The 25801-nt window shown below is 41.1% G+C and overlaps 2 protein-coding genes across 2 annotated transcripts in view; both read right to left on the minus strand.

Moving 5' to 3' along the window:
- On the minus strand, positions 1-24669 carry lsm12b (LSM12 homolog b). The gene is made up of 5 exons (XM_080455438.1): positions 24501-24669; positions 16118-16251; positions 11502-11611; positions 4303-4429; positions 1-1414 (listed from the first exon to the last, which is right to left on the minus strand). Exons 1-5 carry the CDS (start codon positions 24625-24627, stop codon positions 1322-1324), a joined length of 591 nt encoding a protein of 196 aa, XP_080311564.1. The 5' UTR covers positions 24628-24669; the 3' UTR covers positions 1-1321.
- The window catches only part of LOC308104861 (ankyrin repeat and SOCS box protein 12-like), a 396083-nt gene continuing 383256 nt past the window's right edge, over positions 12975-25801 (minus strand). The window contains exon 7 of the transcript XR_013934868.1: positions 12975-13028. The gene's annotated coding sequence lies outside the window, so the exon portion shown is untranslated. The remainder of the gene's footprint in view (positions 13029-25801) is intronic.

Below are 25801 nucleotides of genomic sequence, written 5' to 3' on the forward strand. Positions count from 1 at the left end.
TCAGAATTTTTGTTAATTTTATTTTAGAAAATGTCCTTTGAAAGTGTGGCATTTCAAGTCACATTTTGTTTAAAATACAGAAAATAGACACGTACATGATACAGCAAAAAAAGGAAACAATGACAGAAAATAAAGCTAACAAGCCTTTCTGACTGCTCTAGTTTTTCTCTGTTTGAACGAATGGAATCGAAGGCAAAGGAAAGAGGAAAGAGGGTGGAGAACAAAAAAAAAAAAAAAAGGCTTCGGGGACATGGGGAGAGGGGGGGGGGGACAGGATGAGACGTTAGTTAAAGGGATACTACACCCAAAAATAGCATTGGATCAGTCACTCACCCCGCGTTGCCTTGAATGACAAGTTTTTATTTCCCCATTTGCTTTCACGGAGAACAGAGGGTTGCGGAAATGGTTCATTTAATTTCTCACACAATGGCAAAACCGTTCATCAAAAAATGTCCGTAACAAACAAACAAACTACTCCTGCGGTATATAATCCAAGTCTCAGTGGGTATCCGGTACTTCTAAAACAATAAAATATTGCTAAATAGACAAACAAAAAAAGAGGTGAAGAGCCTGATGGGCTCACTGGTGTAGTTAATGTGAAGGTTATCTCATGTTCCAGAAAACTATATGCCTAGGAATATTTTAGCGATATTAGACGGTGGTTTGAGACACATGGAGCACATGGTGGGATAACGGTAGTTTTTGAGAATGTCCCTGGGGGGCCGTTAACGACGGCGTTCTGCTGTTTTTAACACGGAATCTCCATTGGACCAGAATTAGCTTAGCATTCGTGCTAATCTCTGTTCTCCATGAAGGCGGAAGGTGGGAATTAAACCTCCGGGTACTCGAGGCGACACGGGGCGAGTAATTGGTAACAAAGAAAAACCCATAATTTTCTTCAGGGTGTATTATCCCTTTAGTTAAAGGAACTATGGTTCAAGGTTTTAAATTATTTTTTTTATAAAGTCTAATTTTAAGATTTAATTCTTCCTCTTTCTTTTTTGTCTTTTTGTTGGTTTTTTTTCTTCTCTCTTTTTCATTTTAAATGGTAGTTTTGATCTTGCGGAGGGAGGGGCCCAGGGGCCCTCTGCGCTCCTCTCTTCCTCCTGGGAGGGGGGGGGGGGGGTGGTGGCGTGGTTTCTCCCGGGCTGAGCGCAAAAAAGGAACGGCGACCCCCCTAGTGGCGGCAGTGGGGAACAACTTAAAAAACTGCCCGCCGTTGTCGTGGGTCGTGGTGGTTGGTTGGTCGCCACGCCTTCCCCCGGCCCGCCCACCCACGCGGGGCCCCACCCACGCGGCCCCCCACACACACACCACCAACTCAAGAAGATAAAGTGGAGTCCTTCTGTGTTTGCTGTGCTTGTGAACGTTGCATGGACTTCTGACTTTCCACATCTCTAAAATGTTTCTCCACCTGGAGGGAGAAAAGAGAGCGTTCATGGTTAGTTTGGACTGAAAACGTATATAATATATATATATATAGATCTGCTATTTTCAAAAGATTTGTATACATTTGAAAACCTGTGAAAAGGGACATTCTGCATAATGAGTACTTTCTACTTTTGGTACTTTAAGTACATTTTGATGCAAAGACAAAGAGAGATGCGCTTTAAGTCAAATGAAAATAGTAAGTACAATAGTTCCACTCTCCTACATACATGCAGCGTTGGGGCACGTTTATCACTAAGTGAAATAAGTTACTCCTGAACACTACCACCGCCAGGCCCGTAGCCTACGGGCCGATAAATCCAACCGTAAAGCGCCGATCCCGTAGCCTACGGGCTGTGGTGCTTTTTCATTTTTTTTCAAATTTTTTTTCAATTTTCTATACGGCACATTTCATTGTAACACCACCGGAAACAGAATTATTCGGGATTTGGTTTTGCCGGATACATACATACATATATATATATATATGTGTATATATATATATACATACATATATAACAAGGCTTTCTAAAGGGTTTAGGCAAGAGACATGGAATTGATTGATTGATTGAATACTTTATTACTATGTATTAAAAATTTCAACAGAGAATAGAATATGAACACATTAACCCAATGGGAAGGCATCTGTGTTGTTTTACATATTTGTGTCTATTCAAAATAGCAGATCTTCAAGCTACGAGCTTGAAGATCTGCTATTTTTTGGGAAAACTCGTGAGAATTTGTGCAAATCTTAGATATTTTTAAAGCAAATTTTTTTTTTACTCAAATCTCTGCTTCTGGGGGATTTTACAAATGTCTTCTAAACCCCAACAGTTAAAAAAAAACAAAAAAAACGTATGTTGTTGGTACAATATCAGTGGTTCCCAAACTTTTTTTCATGTCAAGGACCCCCAAAATTATATGTATTTGTCTGCGGACGCCCATCTCAAAATATTTTGTTCCAGGGACCCCCAGAAGCAAAGATTTGAGTTAAAATGTATATATATATTCATAAGATTTGCACACATTGTCCACGACTATTCAAAATAATAGCCAAAGAAATGTTAAAATGACACAGATGTGTTCACAGATCTAAATGGATTGATACATGTCATCAACAAATCCAAATAGTTACATTTACAGAGGAGATTACTTTTCAAATGACGCTCAGAATTAACTGTAACCACTTGAACCCTATAGCATCCCTACCTATTCTGGGGGGCGGGGGGGTGGACATTTACAAATAGTTGATCTACAAGCCCACAACGCACTGTCGTGGCTGTCTGTCGTATAAGGACGTGAACCAAGTATATAGGGTTTAAGTGGTTAAGACTAATTTAACAACAACGAAAAGCACAAATAGAAAAGCAAACAGTAAATGACAGTAAATAGATATAGGTACTAAACAATACATTACTATATTAGTATGACTTTAGGGGTGCAACAAATAGTCAAATGAATTGATTATAAATAACAATGATTTCAATTAAATAATCAAATCATTTTTTCTCTAAACTCAGTATCATAAATGAACTATGACGTCCAATACAGCTGCAAAGGTCAACCATTTTCATACAGGTCATTACAGGTGCAAATCTAGAGATACCGGAAATAGCACATCTACAAGCTCAACACGCACCGTGAGCTTGTAGATCGGCTATTTTTCAAGTGGTTAACTGAAGCTGTGGTGAGCAGAGGTGTGTGTGTGTGTGTGTGTGTGTGTGTGTGTGTGTGTGTGTGTGTGTGTGTGTGTGTGTGTGTGTGTGTGTTGCAGACAGTGTGTACAGTTTGGCTGATCAGTGACTCCTCCTGTAAGGTTAATTATTGTTCCAATAAAGTGGATTATTTTTTACCTCAAAATCAAAGTAATTGTAACGGAAATGTTTTCTTCACCATGTATCATTTCTATGAGGTGTCCAGAACAACATACTAAAAAGTCCTAAGAAATCCTAGTTCCGGAAATATGTTATAATAATAATAATATTAATTGGCATCAATCCAAGATGTCCACCAATCATTGTCAAAAAGCCATGGGAAATTATGGTCAATGTAAATTACACATATTTCCCCAACTAGGATTTCTTACGACTTTTAGTATGTTGATCTCATAGAAATGATGCATGGTGAAAATAAATCTGTTACAATGACTTTGATGTGAAACGCTAGTTTGCCTGGGCTATTCCCCTACCTTTAGGAGTAACTTATTTCACTTAGTGATAAACGCGCCCCAACGCTGCATGTATGTAGGAGAGTGGAACTATTGTACTTACTATTTTGCGTACATGACTTAAAGCGCATCTCTCTTTGTCTTTGCATCAAAATGTACTTAAAGTACCAAAAGTAGAAAGTACTCATTATGCAGAATGTCCCTTTTCACAGGTTTTCAAATGTATACAAATCTTTTGAAAATAGCAGATCTACAAGCTCTCAATGCGTCGCATTGAGAGCTTGTAGATCGGCTATTTTTTTTTAAGGCAGAAATGTATATAGGGCTGAAGTGGGCAATGTATGTTTCGTAAAAAGTAACTAGTAACTAACGTTTTCAAATCATTGTAGTGGAGTAAAAGTACAATATTTCCCTCTGAGATGTAGTGGAGTAGAAGTAAAAGTAGTGAAAATTGGAAATACTCAGGTAAAGTAAAAATGCCTCAAAATTATACTTAAGTACAGTACTTGAGTAAATGTACTTTGTTACTTTCCACCACTGATCTGTTGTATATGGTCATCTCTGGTGGTCAGGAGAGATAGAGGCGGTACTGTACTGTATCTACTGTATATTAGTCTCTGGTGGTTAGGAGAGAGGCGGTACTGTACTGTATCTACTGTATATTAGTCTCTGGTGGTTAGGAGAGATAGAGGCGGTACTGTACTTACTATTTTGCGTACATGACTTAAAGCACTTCCCTCTTTGCCTTTGCAGTTCTCTGCCTGGTAAGGCGGCGAGATTACGACGTCATCCATCACAATAATGTTCTTCTCCTGCCATTTACAGTCTTTGATGCTGCGGAGAGGAGGAGACAAAGCAAGTCATTAGTGTCACGTGTGTGTGTGTGTGTGTGTGTGTGTGTGTGTGTGTGGTTCAGTGGTGGGAAAAGTACACACATTTTTTACTCGAGTAAAGGTATCAATACTGCAATGTGGAAGTACTCTGTTACAAGTAAAAGTCCGGAATTCAATATTTACTTGAGTAAAAGTACAAAAGTATTGGTATCAAGATGTACTTAAAGTACCGAAAGTAGAAACTAGTCATTCCGCAGAATGTCCCATTTCACAAGTTTCCAAACATATAAAATGTATTAAAATCCTTTGAAAATAGCAGATCTACAAGCTCACAATGCGTCGCGATAGCTTGTAGATCTGCTATTTCCAAATGGACGAAATGTATATAGGGCTGAAGTGGTTAATGTATGTTTTGTAATAATAATCAAAATCTCACAAAAAGTAACCAAAATGTTCTAATCATTGTAGTTGAGTAAAAGTATAATATTTGCCTCTGAGATGTAGTGGAGTAGAAGTAAAAGTACTAGGGAAGAAAAGTACTAAATTGGATATATTCCAATAGATTAAAAGTACCTCAAAATTGTACTTAAGTACATGTACTTAGTGACTATACACCACTGTTGTGGTTCAACTGACCACTTGATGTTCAGGGGGGGGGGGGGGGGGGGGGGAGTTGATTTAATTTCCATGGACCTCGTGGCCTTTTAACATTTTGACTGCTTGGACCTTTCATGTGACCCTAGAGAATAAGGAAGCACCCATCGGGTGTCTGATATCCAGGCTGGTACTCTGGGAGACAGAAGAAATGGGTGTCGGGTGGCTGTGACTTTCGTCAATACTAAAATCTGATACCGGCAGACGTGTTTAACAGGCCAGGAGTTAAAACAATGAGGCTTGGGTTTTCTGTTGCTCCAACACACACACACACACACACACACACACACACACACACAAAATAGCTCCATAATGGAGGATAACGTTTCAATGCTTAACACTTGTGGACGTTAATGTAATGACCTTACTGCTCCTTTATCTACTAACAATACATTAAGTGTCCAGAATCAATGGTGAAATGAGGTTTGCTTTTCCATTGCATAACAGGACCCTACTCTACAGCAGAGGTGGAAAAAGTACTCACATTTCTTACTAAAAGTATCAATAATGCAATGTAGAAGTACTGTTACAAGTAAAAGTCTGGAATTAAACATTTACTTGAGTAAAAGTATAAAAGTATTGGCATCAAAATGTACTTAAAGTATGAGAAGTAAAAGTACTCATTGTGCATAATGTCCCATTTCACAAGTTCAGAATGTTTTAAAAACATTTTGAAAATAGCAGATCTACAAGTTCACAATGCACCGCATTGCGACACATTGTGAGCTTGTAGATCGGCTATTTTCAAATGGCCGAAATATACAACACATTGTGAGGTTGTAGATCGGCTATTTTCAAATGGCCGAAATATATATATATATATATATATATATATATATATATATATATATATATATATATATATATATATATATATATATATATATATATATATATATATATATATATATATATATATATATATATATATATATATATTAGGGCTTTCACCAACTAGTCGACTAGTCGACTAGTATAACCACTAGTCGACTCTGTTGGTACTAGTCGAATAGTTGGGGAAAAAAATAAATAAAAATTATTATTATCCTCCTGACTTTATTTTTTATCAAAAGGGGGTCAAAAGTATGCCCAATAAAAGCCTATTATTGGGCAATGGGGCAGGGGGATCCTTGGAGACGCTGCTGTGATGCTGTGCTGCTGTGCCAGAAGCGCTTCCCTTAAAACGCCATAAAAATAAGGGCAGGAGGATAATAATAATAGTAATATAGTAGTAGGATGGCATTAAAACAATGCCCCCCCTAAAAAAAAATAATGTTAATTTCGACTAGTCGACTAGTCGTCGACTAATTGGTCAAAACAGTCGACTCACACAAATCATTAGTTGTGAATGCCCTAATATATATATATATATATATATATATATATATATATATATATATATATATATTTAAATATATATATATATATATATATATATATTTAAATATATATATATATATATATATATATATATATATATATATATATATTTAAATATATATATATATATATATATATATATATATATATATATATATATTTAAATAATTGGTCAAAACAGTCGACTCACACAAATCATTAGTTGTGAATGCCCTAATATATATATATATATATATATATATATATATATATATATATATTTAAATATATATATATATATATATATATATATATATATATATATATATATATATATATATATATATATATATATATATATATATATATATATATATATATATATATATATATATATATATATATATTAAATATATATATATATATATATATATATATATTTAAATATATATATATATATATATATATATATATATATATATATATATATATATATATATATATATATATATATATATATATATATATATATATATATATATATATACACAAAGATAATTGCGATTATCTCAAATAATTGCGTTTAGACGATTACATAATAATGTGACAGACCTCCTGGTCTACAGCGTTTGTTTACACATCACCATCTAGTATGGCCTCGGCCCACTTGGAATTAAGAGCCATGCACGGGGCCCAAAACTCCAGCCGGTGCCCGGGCCCCTGGCCGGTGGTCTTGTTCGAGCGCGGCCCTGGCCCCCCCCCCCAGCCTGACAACAAGACTCTCCAATTTATTGGCCCCGAGCCCCGACCCGAAGCCCGCCACCAAATCAATTGAATCTCTCTCTCTGACGTGCACGTTTTCCTGATGCGCGCAGCAGCAGCAGCAACGCGCAACTCTACCATGCCTGCTCCCTGGCGCCATCATCTGGCTGCTCATCAACTCTACCATGCCTGCTCCCTGGCGCCATCATCTGGCTGCTCATCAACTCTACCATGCCTGCTCACTGGCGCCGAGTCTGACCTCATGCAAAAAAAATAAACACTGTCCCACTACTAAGAGAGGTTCACTTGTTGTGGTTTTATTAAACATAAATGTACGTGCTATCCACAAAGAAATGCTCACATAGCCTATCCCGACCATAGATATTAGAAACCTAGATACCTCATTGGCCTCTGCAGTTCATTGGGGCGACTTGTATCGCAATACACGGCGGCTCTTCCGTCTTCCGCAGGGAACCTGTCACTCAAAGTGACTACTGGCCAATCACAGCGCTCACAGTGCGTTGACTACTGGCCAATCACAGTGCGTCTTTTCCGGGACTTGTCAGTGCAATGGTTCTCAACCAGTGGTCCGGGAACCACCAGTGGTCCTTGAGTGGGTTCCAGTTGGTACCCAGCTAAATGATGGAGAGTTGATAACCAAATGGACCCTTATAGATCTTTAAATCTTGAGTATAACATTTCACACTGTCAAGAGTCAAATTGTTAAACATCTGCATTACTTACTAAACAAGTACACAATTAGAGAACATAAACAATTGTTATTTTGACAACATCTTATCGAACGATAACATATTCTACGTTTTGGGTGTGAGAGGCTAAAGCTTATCAAACGGTGTTCCGTGACTCAAATGCTGAATAAATAATGGACCTTGATATGAAAAAGGACCATGTCTCTTATTTGAATTTCACAAATAGAGTGTGGAGTTTGCCAAGTTCCAACTAACTAGATGCTGCGCACAGCTGCTGACTCTCAAAGGGTTAAGAGCTGGGTTACAAAAAGACCCGCCCCCACCTGCCTCTGATTGGCCTAACGAACTTCCGCTTCTGTGACGCACACGACAGCCCTGCGGAAGCAGGAAGCGCGCCCGAGATACAGACGCTTCAGAGCCGAATGAGGCGTCTACCTTTATATGTCTATGATCCCGACTGTCCCATTACAGGAAGACATAGGCAGCATGCAGAAGACCAACAGCACAGTACGCACACTGCGTCATTTTAGATTTCTTTGGCTATTCAAAAATAGCAGATCTACAAGCTCATAGCGCTATGAGCTCGTAGATCTGCTATTTTTGAAAAATCTTTTGTTCAAATCTTTATAATTTTAAAGTGAACGTTTGTAATTCAAGTCTGTGCTTCTTGGGGGGTCCCTGGAACAACATATTTTGAGATGTGGGTCCGCGGCCAAATATATATCTAACAATGTTTCCTAAATCCTAACAGTATGTTGCTATATCAGTGGTGCTCCAACTTTTCCAGGTCAAGGACCCCCAGAATGGTATGTATTTGGCCGCGGACCCCCATCTCAAAATATGTTGTTCCAGGGACCCCCCGGAAGCACAGATTGGAGTTTAAAATGTTCAAGATTTGCACACATTTTTCACGATTTGTCAAAAAATTGCAGATCTACAAGCTCATAGCGCGGCACTCGGTGCCGCGCTATGAGCTTGTAGATCTGCTATTTTTGAATAGTCAAAGAAATGTTAACACATTGAGTGCCAAAAACGGTCCGGGCCGTTTTTCATAATCCAAACGAGGTGAAAAAAAATTAAAACTTTTTCTTTTTTTCCCCTTCACAGCACCAGGAGATATAATTTTTTCGAAGATTTAGACTTTAATCCACTTCCTGGTTAACTTAAGTCTTCAAAAGCCTGTATCTCGGGCTCCTGTGTACTTATTTTTTTTACTATGTATTTTTGACTATTTTTGACTATTTTCAACTGGCTGCAACTATGGAACGGATTACCGAATGTTTTAAAAGAAAATCCCCCGATTGTACGAGACCTGTATGTGTGTAATGAGGGGATCACCATGAGGACGGTGATCACTGAAAATATTTTGAGACTACTTGAAAAAGGTTAAAAAATGGTTAAAAATCCAGGCACTGACTGTACCCTGTTTAAAAAAAGAACTGGCACTCAATGTGTTAAAATGACACAGATGTGTTTCCGGTCTTCATGGGTTAATGTGAACAAAGGACCGTTTCCACCCGTGAGGGTCTTCATGGGGTCTGAATGAAGGTTCAGACCCGCAGCGTGAAGACGGTTCTCCTTCCGCATGTACGTACGTATTCTAGTCCCGACACCTGTCCCAATCACACATGTTTGGGATGTGCCTCGGTGTCTCTATCTTGGACTTCACACACATAGGCAGCATGCCAGAGCATGGAGCACACAGTGTTACCACCATGGAGAATGCATGAGAAGAATGCATGAGCGCGCTGTGAAGAACAGAGCCAAGCCACGGGGTCCAGCAGCAAGTTTAGTAATTATAACATTTTATGATCTACCTTTGTTTTTCCGTGGTGTGTGAACAGTATCCCCCAAAAGATTAAAGCTTTCATGACATTCACTTTTACACCACATTCAAAGTCTTTGTCCTGGTCCTTCAAAAGTGTACAAAAAGTTTTAAGTGAAAATTCCATTCCAGTGATCCACGGCAGGTGTTTTTCTCTCACATTTCTAAAGCCTTTTCAACTGCAATGAAAAAAGAAATCTTGCCTGCGGGTGTCGCTGGTGAGGGATTTTGCCTGTCAATCATCGCCTCTGCTCCGCCCCCCCCCAAAGGAAAGGATAGGGGAGGGGAGGGGCGAGGAGGAGAGTGGGCGGGATTAATCGACTGTGACCTCACTGTCGAAGGGCCAAGCTCAGATTACTTTTCAGCCTAATTATTCAGAAAACCCCAGACCACAGAAAATCCACTGAATGTTCTAAGTTCAATTTTTTGGGGTGTAATTGAGGTCATAAAACCCCAAATAAAACATTGAAAATAAAAAAAGTGAAAATGAATGTCATGATACCTTTAATATTCAGTTAACCCATTAAGACTGGGAACGCATCTGTGTAACCCCCTTTACTCATATTTTATACTTTGGCTATTCAAAACATAGCAGCTATACAAGCTATGAGCTTGTATAGCTGCTATGTTTTGAAAAATTAAAATGAAATATTAAAATGAAACAGATTCTTTCCCAATCTAAATAACCATGTATAGGCACATAGGATACTTTAATGAGGCTTATATGAGCCTCATTCACCGTGTATTTAATGCGTCCACACATTTCTGTGTTGTCACTGCTGTCATATCCTATTGACTGCCAGTGAGTGCTATATTAACTCATCTTGCCCTCTGGAAGCCTCTCAAGGACCCCTGGGGGTCCCCGGACCACACTTGTGAGAACCACTGGTCTATTCTATTTAGACATGCAGGATAAGCTTCCCTGATCAAACATTTCCACAGTGCCTGCTGTTCTACACACTGACAACCGGGTGAAGAAATCACAGATTGAGTCTTTAAACCTTTGCTTTTACATGAACTATCCAAGAGCATTTTATGGAATATTCTTCAGGACATTTGACCACTCTGAATGCTCTAATGTTAAAATAATAACCCAAAGTAGCCTGATCTACAAGCTCTCGACGACGCATGGAGAGCTAGTAGATCGGCTATTTTCCCTGCACATCACACTTCCATAGAAGACATGCTGGAATCCAAATGACTGACATCAGTGAGAACTTTAATGTGTGTGTGTGTAGGGATGGTACAATATGAAAATTACATGTCACCATTATTGTGTAAAAATAATATTGCGATTATGGATATTATCGCGATGATCAAAATATGCGTAAAACTTAAAATGCCCCTTTTTGTTGTTAACCACATGAATTCCCCAGCATCCCTATTCTGGGGGGGGGGGGGGGTATGTTCGCCAAAAATAGCTGATCTACAAGCACACAACGCCTTGCAACGGCTACATTTGATTTGTGTAGAGTGATATAAGAGCTTATACCAAATGCACTCTTAACAGGTCAGTTTCATCAAGTACAGAGGGTCTAAGTGGTGAGTTTGCAGCTCAACTAAAGCTAATTCATCCCAGTGTATGAAGGAGGACATTTTGACCAGAAATGAAAATCTCCACGATATGATTATTGTGAGCGTTTTTTATCACGATAAACAATAATAACGATTATCATCCCATCCCTGTGTGTGTGTGTGTGTGTGTGTGTGTGTGTGTGTGTGTGCGTGCGTGTGCGTGTGCGTGTGCGTGTGTGTGTGCTTACGTTTTGTGAATAGTCTGGAATAGCTGTTGTCCCTCCACAGAAACCCCAGCACTGATTGCATAGGCTTGGGACAGCTTGTCTTCCTTTTCTGACCGTGCTCGATTGGCAAGCTGTGAACACAAGAGGTGGAGAGACCAAGGAGAGAGGTGAGAGAGGTCTTCACACTCCTAGATACACAACAGACAGACAGACAGACAGACAAGACAGATCTACAAGCTGTGAACACAGAGGTGGAGAGACCAAGGAGAGAGGAGAGAGAGGTCTTCACACTCCTAGATACACAACAGACAGACAGACAGACAGACAGACAGACAGATCTACAAGCTGTGAACACAGAGGTGGAGAGACCAAGGAGAGAGGAGAGAGAGGTCTTCACACTCCTAGATCAACCCGATCGCCAGAGGAAACGTTCTCTTTGAACGTTTTTGAAATTCCGTGAATAGACACGGAAAAACCCAAAATTCCGTGCATAGCCGCCTCGCATCTCCCCCATTGTGACTAAACCATTTCGGAGGCGCGCAGTCTCAAGGGAATTGACGCCACGTAAGGGGCCACCGAGCGAGCTAAAGCGAGCGAGTTGCCGTCCCGAACGTTGCGACATTCCCTTGAACCTACTCAGCGCCGTTTGAGTTATGTACCGATAGGCACAGAATCGTAAATTTTGTTGTGGGGACTGCTCTGCTTCCGGGTTTTTCAGGGTTGCGACTGGTTACGCCCACCGTGGGACTCGCCGTACATATGCACGGAATTTCAGGGTTTCTAGGCGACTATCCACGGAATGACGTGCACTGGATCCGTGCAATGTATACTAATTCTCTGGCGATCAGGCTGCCTAGATACACAACAGACAGACAGACAGACAGACAGACAGACAGACAGACAGACAGATCTACAAGCTGTGAACACAGTGGAGAGACCAAGGAGAAAGGGGAGAGGTCGTCATACTCCTAGATACACAACAACACAGGAAGGATTTACTCTTGCATTCCAATTATAAGATTCAATATTAAAATTGCGTTATAAAGGTGAGTGATAATTGCTCCATTGATTAGAAATTGATCATTCAAAATATGCTCCTCAATGACTTACATTGCATGGTGAAACAGCTCTCCAAAGTCACTCTTTTAGCACGTAAACGAACACAAACAAAGCTGATTCATTCAGCTTTCATTCATTCATTCATTGAACAGGAAAACTTCCTGTTGATTTTGCTATTTTTATAAAGAAGAAAACCTGGACTGGATCCGTGGATCCAAATCTGGATCATCAAATAAAATAGTAAAATGAGCAGGAAGTTGACATTTTTATTTAAAAAATAAACAGTAGGTGTGTTTGGTGATGTTCTATATTGTCTTAATCAACTTTGTTTGTGTTCGTTTAGATCGTACAATGTAAGTCGATGAGGAGCATATTTTGAATGATCAATTTCTAATCAATGGAGCAATTATTTTTGAGTTCTTGTCCACCTTTGTAGTTACATCATGGCAAGGTAACTACACAACCCAGACCTCTACCAAAGTGGTCTTGCTTCATTTTGGGCGGGAACCCCTATTTGTAACTATACCTTTGAAGACAGGAAGGGAACCCCTTTTAGGGTTTCTGTTGCTATGTACAGTATATAGCAACATATATTTATTGTAATCTTTGAATAAATATTTGAAGTTTTTCAGAAAACTTAGGTGAGGATTCAGAAAGGGTCAGGTCTTAATGGGTTAACCCACTAAGACCTGAAGCCCATTCTACAAATGTCTCCTAAATCCCAACAGTATTCTGTTGGGATTTAGTATGTTTCTGTATCAGTGGTGCTCAATCTTTTTCATGTCAAGGACCCCCAAAATGACATGTATTTGGCCACGGACCCCCATCTCAAAATATGTTGTTCCAGGGGGTCCCAGAAGCAAAGATTTTAGTTAAAAATGTTAAAAATATATATATTCAAGGATTTGCACACATTTTCATGATTTTTCAAAAATAGCAGATCTACAAGCTCATAGCGCGGCACTCGGTGCCGTGCTATGAGCTTGCATATCTGCTATTTTTGAATAGCCAAGTGTAAAATAATGCTTTTTAGCTCAAATCTAAAAATTCTATCCAGTTGGTGGAAAGTAACTAAGTACATGTACTCAAGTACTGTACTTAAGTACAATGTTGAGGTATTTTTTTTACTTTACTGGAGTATTTACCATTTTCAATACTTCTACTCCACTACATCTCAGAGGCAGATATTGTACTTTTACTCCACTACAATTATTTGAAAACTTTACTTTACTAGTTACTTTGCAGATATAAATAAATGATTACATTATAAAACATACATTAACCACGTCAGCCCTATTTTATACATGGGCTATTTGAAAATAGCAGATCTACAAGCTCACAACGTGTCGCATCGCGACGCGTTGTGAGCTTGTAGATCGGCTATTTTCAAACATTAGTACTTTTACTTTTGGTACTTTAAGTATATTTTGATGCCAATACCATTGTACTTTTACTCAAGTAACATTTTGAACACAGGCCTTTTACTTGTAACAGAGTATTTTATATTGTGGTATTGCTACTTTTATGTGAGTAAGATATCCGAGTATGTAACGCTGTAGTGAGTGTAACGCTGTAGTTAGTGTGACGCTGTAGTTAGTGTGACGCTGTAGTGAGTGTAACGCTGTAGTGAGTGTAACGCTGTAGTGAGTGTGACGCTGTAGTGAGTGTGACGCTGTAGTTAGTGACGCTGTAGTGAGTGTGACGCTGTAGTGAGTGTAACGCTGTAGTGAGTGTGACGCTGTAGTTAGTGTGACGCTGTAGTTAGTGACGCTGTAGTGAGTGTGACGCTGTAGTGAGTGTGACGCTGTAGTGAGTGTGACGCTGTAGTGAGTGTGACGCTGTAGTGAGTGTAACGCTGTAGTGAGTGTAACGCTGTAGTGAGTGTGACGCTGTAGTTAGTGACGCTGTAGTTAGTGACGCTGTAGTGAGTGTGACGCTGTAGTGAGTGTAACGCTGTAGTGAGTGTGACGCTGTAGTGAGTGTGACGCTGTAGTGAGTGTAACGCTGTAGTGAGTGTAACGCTGTAGTGAGTGTAACGCTGTAGTGAGTGTAACGCTGTAGTGAGTGTGACGCTGTAGTGAGTGTGACGCTGTAGTGAGTGTAACGCTGTAGTTAGTGTGACGCTGTAGTTAGTGTGACGCTGTAGTGAGTGTAACGCTGTAGTGAGTGTAACGCTGTAGTGAGTGTGACGCTGTAGTTAGTGACGCTGTAGTGAGTGTGACGCTGTAGTGAGTGTAACGCTGTAGTGAGTGTGACGCTGTAGTTAGTGTAACGCTGTAGTTAGTGTAACGCTGTAGTGAGTGTAACGCTGTAGTGAGTGTAACGCTGTAGTTAGTGTAACACTGTAGTTAGTGTAACACTGTAGTGAGTGTAACACTGTAGTTAGTGTAACACTGTAGTTAGTGTAACACTGTAGTTAGTGTAACACTGTAGTGAGTGTAACGCTGTAGTGAGTGTAACGCTGTAGTTTGTGTAACACTGTAGTTAGTGTAGTCGTGTAACGCTGTAGTGAGTGTAACGCTGTAGTTAGTGTAACACTGTAGTTAGTGTAGTGTAACGCTGTAGTGAGTGTAACGCTGTAGTGAGTGTAACGCTGTAGTGAGTGTAACGCCGTAGTTAGTGTAACGCCGTAGTGAGTGTAACGCCGTAGTTAGTGTAACGCTGTAGTTAGTGTAACGCTGTAGTTCGTGTAACGCTGTAGTGAGTGTAACGCTGTAGTGAGTGTAACGCTGTAGTTAGTGTAACGCTGTAGTGAGTGTAACACTGTAGTTAGTGTAACGCTGTAGTGAGTGTAACGCTGTAGTGAGTGTAACACTGTAGTTAGTGTAACACTGTAGTTAGTGTAACACTGTAGTGAGTGTAACACTGTAACACTGTAGCTCGAAACACGGCACGAAGCGACGCGTTTCGAGCTTGTAGATCTGCTACTTTTGCCGATTTTGAATTTGAATCCTGAAAAATTACCGCTGTAGTTAGTGTAACGCTGTAGTTAGTGTAACGCTGTAGTTAGTGTAGCGCTGTAGTGAGTGTAACGCTGTAGTTAGTGTAACGCTGTAGTGAGTGTAACGCTGTAGTGAGTGTAACGCTGTAGTGAGTGTAACAAAGTGGGACATTCCTTTACAAATAAAATATATTATTGCCTAACGGAAACAATATTAAAAGGGATAGTTCACTCCAAACATTCCTTTTTTCCTGTAGATTAGTCACCCCATGGAGACTTGAATTCATGGATATTTTGTAGTTTTTGTCTCATTCCTAAGACAATAATTTGATGACCAGTGGACCGGTATAGGCTAGCGGTTCGGGTAGGAGACACAAAGGAGACTCTTTGTGTCTCTTTCTCTAACCTCTTATCTCTAACCTCTTATTTGCATATTATAATGCAGATCTACAAGCTCGAAACACGGCACGAAGCGACGCGTTTCGAGCTTGTAGATCTGCTACTTTTGCCGATTTTGAATTCGAATCCTGAAAAATTAACGGTTTTGTACATAACGAGGTTTTCCACCCGAACAGAGACATATATATATATACATACTACACACACACACACACGCACACACGCACACGCTACGTACCTTGCTAACATTCAGTGATGCTAGTGGAGGAGGGGTCTCAGTGCAGTCATGTATCATTTTCACGTCAGAAATATAGTTCACGTTGACCAGGATGACATCGTTGAGGTTGGGCTTGCCGCTCGAGGAAGCACATTCTTGGGGAGGGACTTAGGGTCAAGGAATACATATATATAATAATAATAATAATAAGCACACAACAACGTAACAGCAACAACGTGCATTGTGGAAGCAAAAGGTTATTCAACCCTATGAGCAGGGTTGCCAGATCTGCTTATTATAATTTCCCCGCAAGATTTTATTTGAAAATAGCCGATCTACAAGCTCACAACGCGTCACATCGCGACGCGTTGTGAGCTTGTGGATCTGCTATTTTCAAATAGCTGATGTATATGTTAAAGTGCTCATGTGGCCCAGAGTCGCTTCTTTTTGGGCTGGTTTTCCTAGACCTGGTTGCTTGTTTCTCTCACAGAATCTGGCAACCCTGCCTATGGGCCTAGCCCCCCTGCCTATGGGCCTAGCCCCCCTGCCTATGGGCCTAGCCCCCCTGCCTATGGGCCCTGCCTATGGGCCTAGCCCCCCTGCCTATGGGCCCTGCCTATGGGCCTAGCCCCCCTGCCTATGGGCCTAGCCCCCCTGCCTATGGGCCCTGCCTATGGGCCTAGCCCCCCTGCCTATGGGCCTAGCCCCCCTGCCTATGGGCCCTGCCTATGGGCCTAGCCCCCCTGCCTATGGGCCTAGCCCCCCTGTCTATGGGCCTAGCCCCCCTGCCTATGGGCCTAGCCCCCCTGCCTATGGGCCTAGCCCCCCTGCCTATGGGCCCTGCCTATGGGCCTAGCCCCCCTGCCTATGGGCCTAGCCCCCCTGCCTATGGGCCTCGCCCCCCTGCCTATGGGCCCTGCCTATGGGCCTAGCCCCCCTGCCTATGGGCCTAGCCCCCCTGCCTATGGGCCTCGCCCCCCTGCCTATGGGCCTAGCCCCTGTCTATGGGCCTAGCCCCCCTGCCTATGGGCCTAGCCCCCCTGCCTATGGGCCTAGCCCCCCTGCCTATGGGCCTAGCCCCTGCCTATGGGCCTAGCCCCTGTCTATGGGCCTAGCCCCCCTGCCTATGGGCCTAGCCCCCCTACCTATGGGCCTAGCCCCCCTGCACCGACTCCAGTGTTGATTTCGTCGACTAAAACCATGACGTCAAATGTTCGTCAACTGCCGTGACTAAAGCTAAGACTAAATATATTGACAATTTCGTCAACAAATAAAAACTAGGCTAAAATCTTAGTGAGGGACTTATTTTATGCTTGGTTGCGCTCTGAAAATAGCCGATCTACAAGCTCACAACGCGTCACAGTGAGCTTGTAGATCGGCTATTTTCAGCATGCAACCAAGTGTAAAATCAGCCAAAACGACACCATCAAGGCACCGCCAAAACACATTAGAGTCGACTAAATCAAACTGTATTTAGTCGACTAAAACTAGACAAAAACTAAAACATTTCAGATGACTAAAATATGACTTAAAACTAAATGGAATTATATTCAAAAGACTGACTAAACTAAATCAAAATTTGCTGTCAAAACTAACACGGGCCAACTAACTTCTAATGCTTTGTTGTACAACCGCGTCGCTGGACATTTTGTTTTATTTTTGGTGAAAAATAATTATTTTTGGTGACCGACACGTTCTCGCGGTTCAAGTGCAAATGAGCTTGAACCCCAGCGTGTCTATTCCGAGGGGAACATTCGCCAAAAATAGTCGATCTACAAGCTCACTCAGTCAGAGCTTTGTAGATCGGCTATTTTTGGCTGAGAGATTTGCTGTATACGTTTTTTTTTTTTAAGTAATTGTAGATTTTAGCGTTGGCCGTTCAAAAATAGCCAGATATACAAGCTCACTTTGAGCCACGCTGCCAGCTTGAACATCTGCTATTTTTGAAAAAAAAAATTCAAAAATCTTGAAAGTGAGAGAACTACTGATTGAGAAGGCATTTGTAGAATGGGCCTCTCAGGTGTTCTTAATGGGTTAGAGCTGGGGTCTTCAACGTTTTCAGCCCAAGGACCCCCTCTCCGAGAGACGAATGAGGCAGGGACCCCCACTATATATTGCATAAAATTGTGTTGCAGATTAAAGCTTTTCATAGAGGTTGTATTCATGTTACTGTGTATTTTCAGACATTTAACCAATTCAACCGTCAATACTTGGTAAACTTGCTGAAAATAGCAGATCTACAAGCTCACAACGCCTCGCAGCGCGAGGCGTTGTGAGCTTTTAGATCGGCTATTTTCGGCTAAAGTTGTCCTTAGAGTAGGGATGCTAGGGTTCAAGTTCAAACGTAAAAAACTAACTTCCTATCACAATGATTTGGTGGTGGACCCCCTGTAGTACCTCTAAGGACCCTCTGAGTATATTTGTGGAAGACCCCTGGGTTAGAGGGTTTACTGTGTGTGGTGAAGAAGACTGCGGTACCTTTTCCATCATAATAGATGTGAGCACACAGAGAACCAGGGTACAGTTAGTAGAGATGAAGTGTCTGTATGTACGGATTACACAGTGAGATGCAGTGCCTGTCACACAGCTCAATGCAACACTGGCACCTCTAGTGACCAGGCCTGGAACAGCATCCTAAACACAAGCTACATATATATATATATATATACAACTAAATGTATATATGGACTCTTCACAGAAACAAGGTGGGAAAACACAGAACAGATCTGCTGTTTTTGAAAAATCTTGGACGTTTTTTGCACATCTGGAACTATGTATTTTCAGACGGGGGTCCGCGGCCAAATACATATCATTTTGGGGGTCCTTGATATGAAAAGGTTTTGAGCAGCACTGATACTATAGCAACATTTTTCAGAAAACTGTTTGTGTGGATTTAGAAGACATTTGTAGAATCCCCCCAGAAGCAAAGATTTGAGTTACAAATGTTCGCTTTAAAAAATAAATATATATCAAAGATTTGCACACATTTTCACGATTTAAAAAAAAAATAGCAGATCTACAAGCCCATGAGCTTGTAGATCTGCTATTTTTTGAATAGCCCAAAGACATCTAAAATGACAGAGACGCGTTGCCGGATTGATTGAGTTAATGAGTATTTGACCAATATGTTTGTGTGTCAATCTGAAGGCCTTTCAGGGGCAGAAAAAGATCAAAGACAGTCTGACTGACGGTCAGTGAGGTATTACTGAGTGGTTAATGATTACACTGAAAAGCTTTCTCAACTTTGCAACCAACCCTGGTCTTTTGTTTTGAGAACTGGAAATACTCCAGTAAACTAAAAGTACCTCAAAATTGTACTTAAGTACAGTACTTGAGTAAATGTAATTAGTTACTTTACACCACTGCTCGAGAGTAAGCCTACTAAAGTAAGCTACGTTTGACTATTAAAGGAGGAGTTCACCCAAAAAATGACTTATTTTCTATCAATTGCACACCCTATGAAGCCTTGAATCCATGGATTCTTTTTTGTTTTTGTCGCATTCCTAAGCTAATAATTTGATTCCCGTCTCCTACCGGCTAATGTATCCGGTAGGAGACACAAAGTAGATTACTTGTGTCTCCTACCGGAAATACACACGGTCATCAAATTATTGTTTTAGGAATGCCACAAAAACAAAAATAAATCCATGAAATCAAGGCTTCATGGGGTGTGTAATTGATAGAAAATAAGTACTTTTTTGGGTGAACTCCTCCTTTAAGCTACTATGGCTTAAATGAGGCACAACGTAAATCAAATGGCTCATTAACCATTCAATCTATATTTTAAATGCTATCAGATGGAATTAGGACAGAATGTTGATATAGCAATATAGTGACTAGAAAGCATAGGATTTTAGATATTGCAAAAAGTGTCGTCTTTTCCTGGTTTTAAAACTAAGCTGCTTTACTGTTAAGTGAAGTAATTTACTGACTGTTCTGCCATTACCCATTTAGTAATGACATAGGCATTACTGATTTTTAAATATTAAAGAACAGTCAAAATAATGGCAGAATGTAAATATATATATATATATATATATATATATATATATATACAAATATTGTGATAATTTTGCCCACATCGCCGAGACAGAATACGACTTAGATAACCGATCCGAGATCTGCTTGTTAGAGGAATATATTTCTATTGCCAGAACCTATGTGTAGGTAAAGATGGACGAATGTGGAAGAAGTATACTTGCCTACTTGTTGTTAACTAGCTGTACGAACTCTTGTTTTATTATTGTATCATTTTATTGGATCTTGTTTAGTCGATACACTTATTTGTTTTAGCTCGTTGCTCATTTGATTTAGCTATTTAGTCTCATCTGTTTTATGAAGGTAGGTAGCTGATATATTGCACTTATACCTCAGCGCTATAGGTATACTCTTAGTTGCTTGTTTTAGCAGAAATTGCACATAAGACTTCTGGTGATTAGTAGTTTTGTTCTCTACCTACATGTTGAATGCACTTATTGTAAGTCTCTTTGGATAAAAGCGTCTGCTAAATGACTAATGTAACGTATAGATGTGCTGATCACATTTCTAATGCCATAACATGCGTGTTTTAGGTAAAAGATGTACTTAACCCATTAAGACCTGGAACTGTGTCATTTTTCTATTTGAGCTAAAAAGCATTATTTTACACTTTGGGCTATTCAAAAATAGCAGATCTACAAGCTCATAGCGCTGCACCGAGTGCAGCGCTACGAGCTTGTAGATCTGCTATTTTTGAAAATTCGTGAAAATGTGTGCAAATCTTTGAATATATATTTTTTTAAAGCGAACATTTTTAACTCAAATCTTTGCTTCATGGGGGTCCCTGGAACAACATATTTTGATGGGGGTCCGCGGCCAAATACATATAATTTTGGGGGTCCTTGACATGAAAAAGTTTGAGCACCACTGATATAGAAACATACGTTTTTCAGAAAACTGTTGGGATTTAGGAGACATGTAGAATCGGCTTCAGGTCTCAATGGGTTAAGAATGCGAGCACATCTGAAGTAGCAGTGTTTACTGGCTGTACGGACCAGAAGAATGCATTACAGACAGATAAACTATCAGGACTCAAGGACATGGCCCTTTGGATACATCTATTTAAGTTTAGGAAATGTACCTAAAGGACATTTCCCCCTGAGCGCTGATATTCTTCTGTTTGCAGGTAGAGATGAATGTGATGGTCTCTGTCGGGGGGGAAACCTCACACGTCCACGTCTGTTACTTTTGAGGATTCAAATTCATAAACATCAAAAGTAGCAGATCTACAAGCTCGGAACGCGGCGCGAAGCGGCGCGTTCCGAGCTTGTAGATCTGCTACTTTTGATGCTTCTGTGTGACGTTACAGTATGATCAAGTCGGGAATCAATTTACGAAAAGACACAAAAAAGGTTAGGAGATAAGAGGTTTCTGCCCGACAACAACGCTATGTCTCTAATGCTAGAACCTGTGTTGAGGCACACACACACACACACACACACACACACACACGTGTCTAGTACACATTTAGGGTTCTTCATGGAGTTCAAACGGGTTCCCCCGGAATAATGTGTATAGGTCCTTACACACCGGGGCGATTTTTTCGTGCGAATAATACGCTTTTTTTAAAAACCTTATAAAGTCAATGCAAGCGTACATGGCGCAAAAAAGCAGAAAAGCGAAGCGAAAAAGCGTCTTTTAATTATTCGGAACGAGTCCGAATTTTGCGTATATTCGCACATTCGCCGGTGTGTAACCGCCTTAACAGTTTAACCACCATTTAAACCCTGTTTTACATCTCAATAATAACTCAATAATAAAAAATAATGAGCAAAAATAGCGAGTTGCATCGCAAGCTTATAGATCAGCTATTTTTTGAACATTTTCTGCCTATGACGATGACATGCCCACCATATGGATCCTACCAGATTGAACGTGGTTTGTGTCACTATATTGAGGTTAGTCCAACGACGGAATGTATAATATATATTTATAATATATATACATATAAGAAGAACTATAACGGATCACAGGTTTGGACAGTTGTAGCATTATGTTCTACATAATAAAACAACTTTATGGGGGTCACTCCCTGGCACACTAAAGGCGGTTACACACCGGCGAATGTGCGAATATACGCAAAATTCGGACTCGTTCCGAATAATTAAAAGACGCTTTTTCGCTTTTCCGCTTTTTCGCGCCATGTACGCTTGCATTGACTTTATAAGGTTTTTTAAAAAAGCGTATTATTCGCACGAAAAAATCGCCCCGGTGTGTAAGGACCTTTACTCTTTTCAAACGGGGGTCTGCCACTTAAACAACAAATCGAGTCGGGGGGGGGGGGGTTTCCCGACCAAGACATGGGAAACGCTTGAGAACCAACGGTCTATTACTCTACCTCTACCCCACACGTCATCATCATGTGTCAGGAGGAGCAGTTATAACATAATGTACGTATAGGATGGTTGTTATAACGTGATAATAATCATGTGTTCAGACATCAGCATGTCTCCTAAAACAGAGCTTCTCAAACTCCCCCCCCCTCCATAACTCTGACAGTGTACAAATGGAACCAAATGGACCCGTAAGGGTCCATTTGGTTCCATTTGTACACTGTCAGAGTTACAGACCTGTAAGGGTCCATTTGGTTCCATTTGTACACTCTCAGAGTTACAGACCTGTAAGGGTCCATTTGGTTCCATTTGTACACTCTCAGAGTTACAGACCTGTAAGGGTCCATTTGGTTCCATTTGTACACTCTCAGAGTTACAGACCTGTAAGGGTCCATTTGGTTCATAACCATCATCGATCATTTAATCGGGGACCCCCTGGTACCTCCTCGAGGGCCCCTGAGAGGGCCCCCGGCCCCCAAATGGAGAACCACTCTACTGTCCTACAGGGACCACCAACATCTAAATAAAACATGCCTCATTGCCCCCCCCCGCCCCCCCATTTTAAATCTACATTTAGTCCATTTCAATGCATTGACAGCTTTGGACCCAGATCTACCAGCCTGGGTGGGCTTGTAGATCTAACAGATCTAACAGACCCATCTGTTCCTGTCAGCCAGCTAAACTGGACATAGTGGCAGCAGCTAGCCTTAGCAACACTTAGCATCTTAGCTTAGCATCAGCAGTAGCAGCCTGGCTAGCTGCTACAGTGGGGAGTGGTTTTGGGTATTATCCATATTCAATCATCATTTATTACATAAAACACCAGATGTGTTTCCTCTCTCACAACACAACGATGTCACATTATATGTGTTTATATATAAATACATATCATGTGTTTATTAATATTATCCGCGCTTGTTTTCATTGAAGTCTAGCTAGCTTTAGAAGCTATTAGCTACTTTAGCTAGCAGCGGGTCTGAGGAGACACACAGTAACACACACACACACACACACACACACAGAGTCTCACACACACACACACACACACACACACACACGATGTGTCTCCTGCCAGATAGTGATCCTCAGTCCACACACAGCGTTGAGCCCGGTGTTGCCAGATATTAGGAGAGAAATGAGTAACCAGGTCCAAAAGTAGTAACTATTAAGAGGCCATCTGAGCACTTTATGAACCTATACATGCATCATCAGCTATTTGAAAACAGCAGATCTACAAGTTCACAACGCGTTGATCTTGTAGATCTGCTGGAGAAAAAAAATTCCTTCAATAAAATGTGGCATATCTTTTTGAAACATTCTGAATGCTCCCTGACTGTGGCACAAAACATTTAGGAACATATTTGAGAACCACTCAAATATAAATAATTATTTAAAAATGTGGAAACAAGTCTACACTTTACTAATTAACTACACTTATGAAACAAGCCCCAAAAAAACTACAAACTACAACTACCACCAATATTTACAATGTACAACTATTACAACTACCAATATTTACAATATTTCCAGCTACAACATTTACAAATGCAAATATTTACAAGCTACTTTAACAGGGGGGGGAAAAGCCCAAAGTCGCTTATAACAAGCCGACATGGCAACCCTGTCTGAGCCGCTCCGCTGCCACATAGTGCTCCATCCAGTGTGTGTTAACACAATGTGAGGAACCACAACACACTGTAACACACACACACACACACACACACACACACAGTCACACACTGTAACACACACAGTAAGGACACACTTCCACCCGGGGGAACCTCTAAGGCCACAACACCCTAACCCTCTACACACAACCACAGCGCGTTACGAACACAAAAGAGAACCCCAGAAACAGAGCCTCATCTCGGGGTCTGTCAGCCCCTCCAGGAGGCCCTGGCAGCCAGACAGGCCACACGGTCCTCCTCTAGAGGAGAGAGAGAGAGAGAGAGAGACCCTGTCCTCCCGCGGACCCCTCCGGACCCCCCTGTCCCCGCGGACCCCCTCCCCATCCCGTCCATTACAAAGGATACTGAGGGTCAACATCCTGGACTGGTAGTCGAAGGCCAGCACCTCCCCGGTCAGACGCTGGTCCAGGCAGGTGAGGCAGGAGATCTGGCTCCCCACGGTGAAGTACTCCCCCGGTCCAGGAGCCGCCATCTTCTCCTCCTGTTCCTGTCTGACAGGAAACCACCGGACTGCTGCTGCTGCTGCTGCTGCCGCTGCGCCGCACGGACCAGACGTCATCACGTTGACGACGTTGACGTGCTGTTACGTTGACGTTACGGGCGGCGTCGTGCCACGCGAGCGTGCCGTCCGTCCGTTTGTCGGCGTGATGACGTAGGCGCGTCGCTGTTATGGAGGTGTCCGTTAGAGGTGGGGGAGGAGGTGGGCGCTCTGCTCTGCTGCTGCTGCTGGCGGGGTATCTCGCGGGCTTGCGCTAGGCCTTTAAAAAAAAGTACAGTTTAGGCATTTTAGCAGACGCTCTTAATCCAGAGAGATTTACAGTAAGCAAGGACACAAGATAATACATCATAATACATCATAATACATCAATAATACATCAAATGCATAGAAATGGTAATCTAATAATAAAGTAATACATAAGTACGCCTTACGCCTTAAAAAAAGGTAACTTTTCTTAAATTAGTTACTTAAATGTTTTTAAATTACTCACTTTATGTTAATTTCGTCACAATAATAATTGCGAGTGCGCGGATAGAGACGTTCCTTAACAGAATGTCCTCCTAGTAGATTAAGACTCCTACTACTGTAACTGTACTAAACAATCAGGGGACTGAGTGAGGGGATGACCCATTGACCGCTGACCCGATGGGTGGGGGGAGGGGGGAGGGGGAGGGAGGGAGGGGTGTGGCCTCTTCCTTGAATCCAGCAATATTCAAGTATCTGTACCTGCATGGCTGGTTTTATACTTCATCCGTAGGACGGTGTCCGCCACCGAAAATAGCAGATCTACAAGCCAGCTCACAACACGTCAGTGACGTGCTGTGAGCTTGTAGATCTGCTATTTTGGCTGCCCGCAGTGGCGCTGTCCTAGCTGGAGTGTGTGTGAGATCTTGGTCTCTCAGTCGGTGGAACTATTTACCTCTCCTGGGTAAATCATCTACATTAAGTTGGCCACATTACTTGACGTACTGCTCACATTCATTCATTCACAAAAACTAGCCTACCACTAAACTGTTTCTGAATAAACTCAACGTTATGAAAACCTACATAGCATTTCATCGCTGTGATTATATGTTGAGATTCTTCTGAGAACAATTCCTGCTTTTATATTATTATTTTTCTTATTAATACAATATTGTCTAGGCTA

Source organism: Gymnoscopelus braueri, assembly GCF_963280865.1.
Source record: "Gymnoscopelus braueri genome assembly, chromosome: 17".
Lineage (NCBI taxonomy): Eukaryota > Metazoa > Chordata > Actinopteri > Myctophiformes > Myctophidae > Gymnoscopelus > Gymnoscopelus braueri.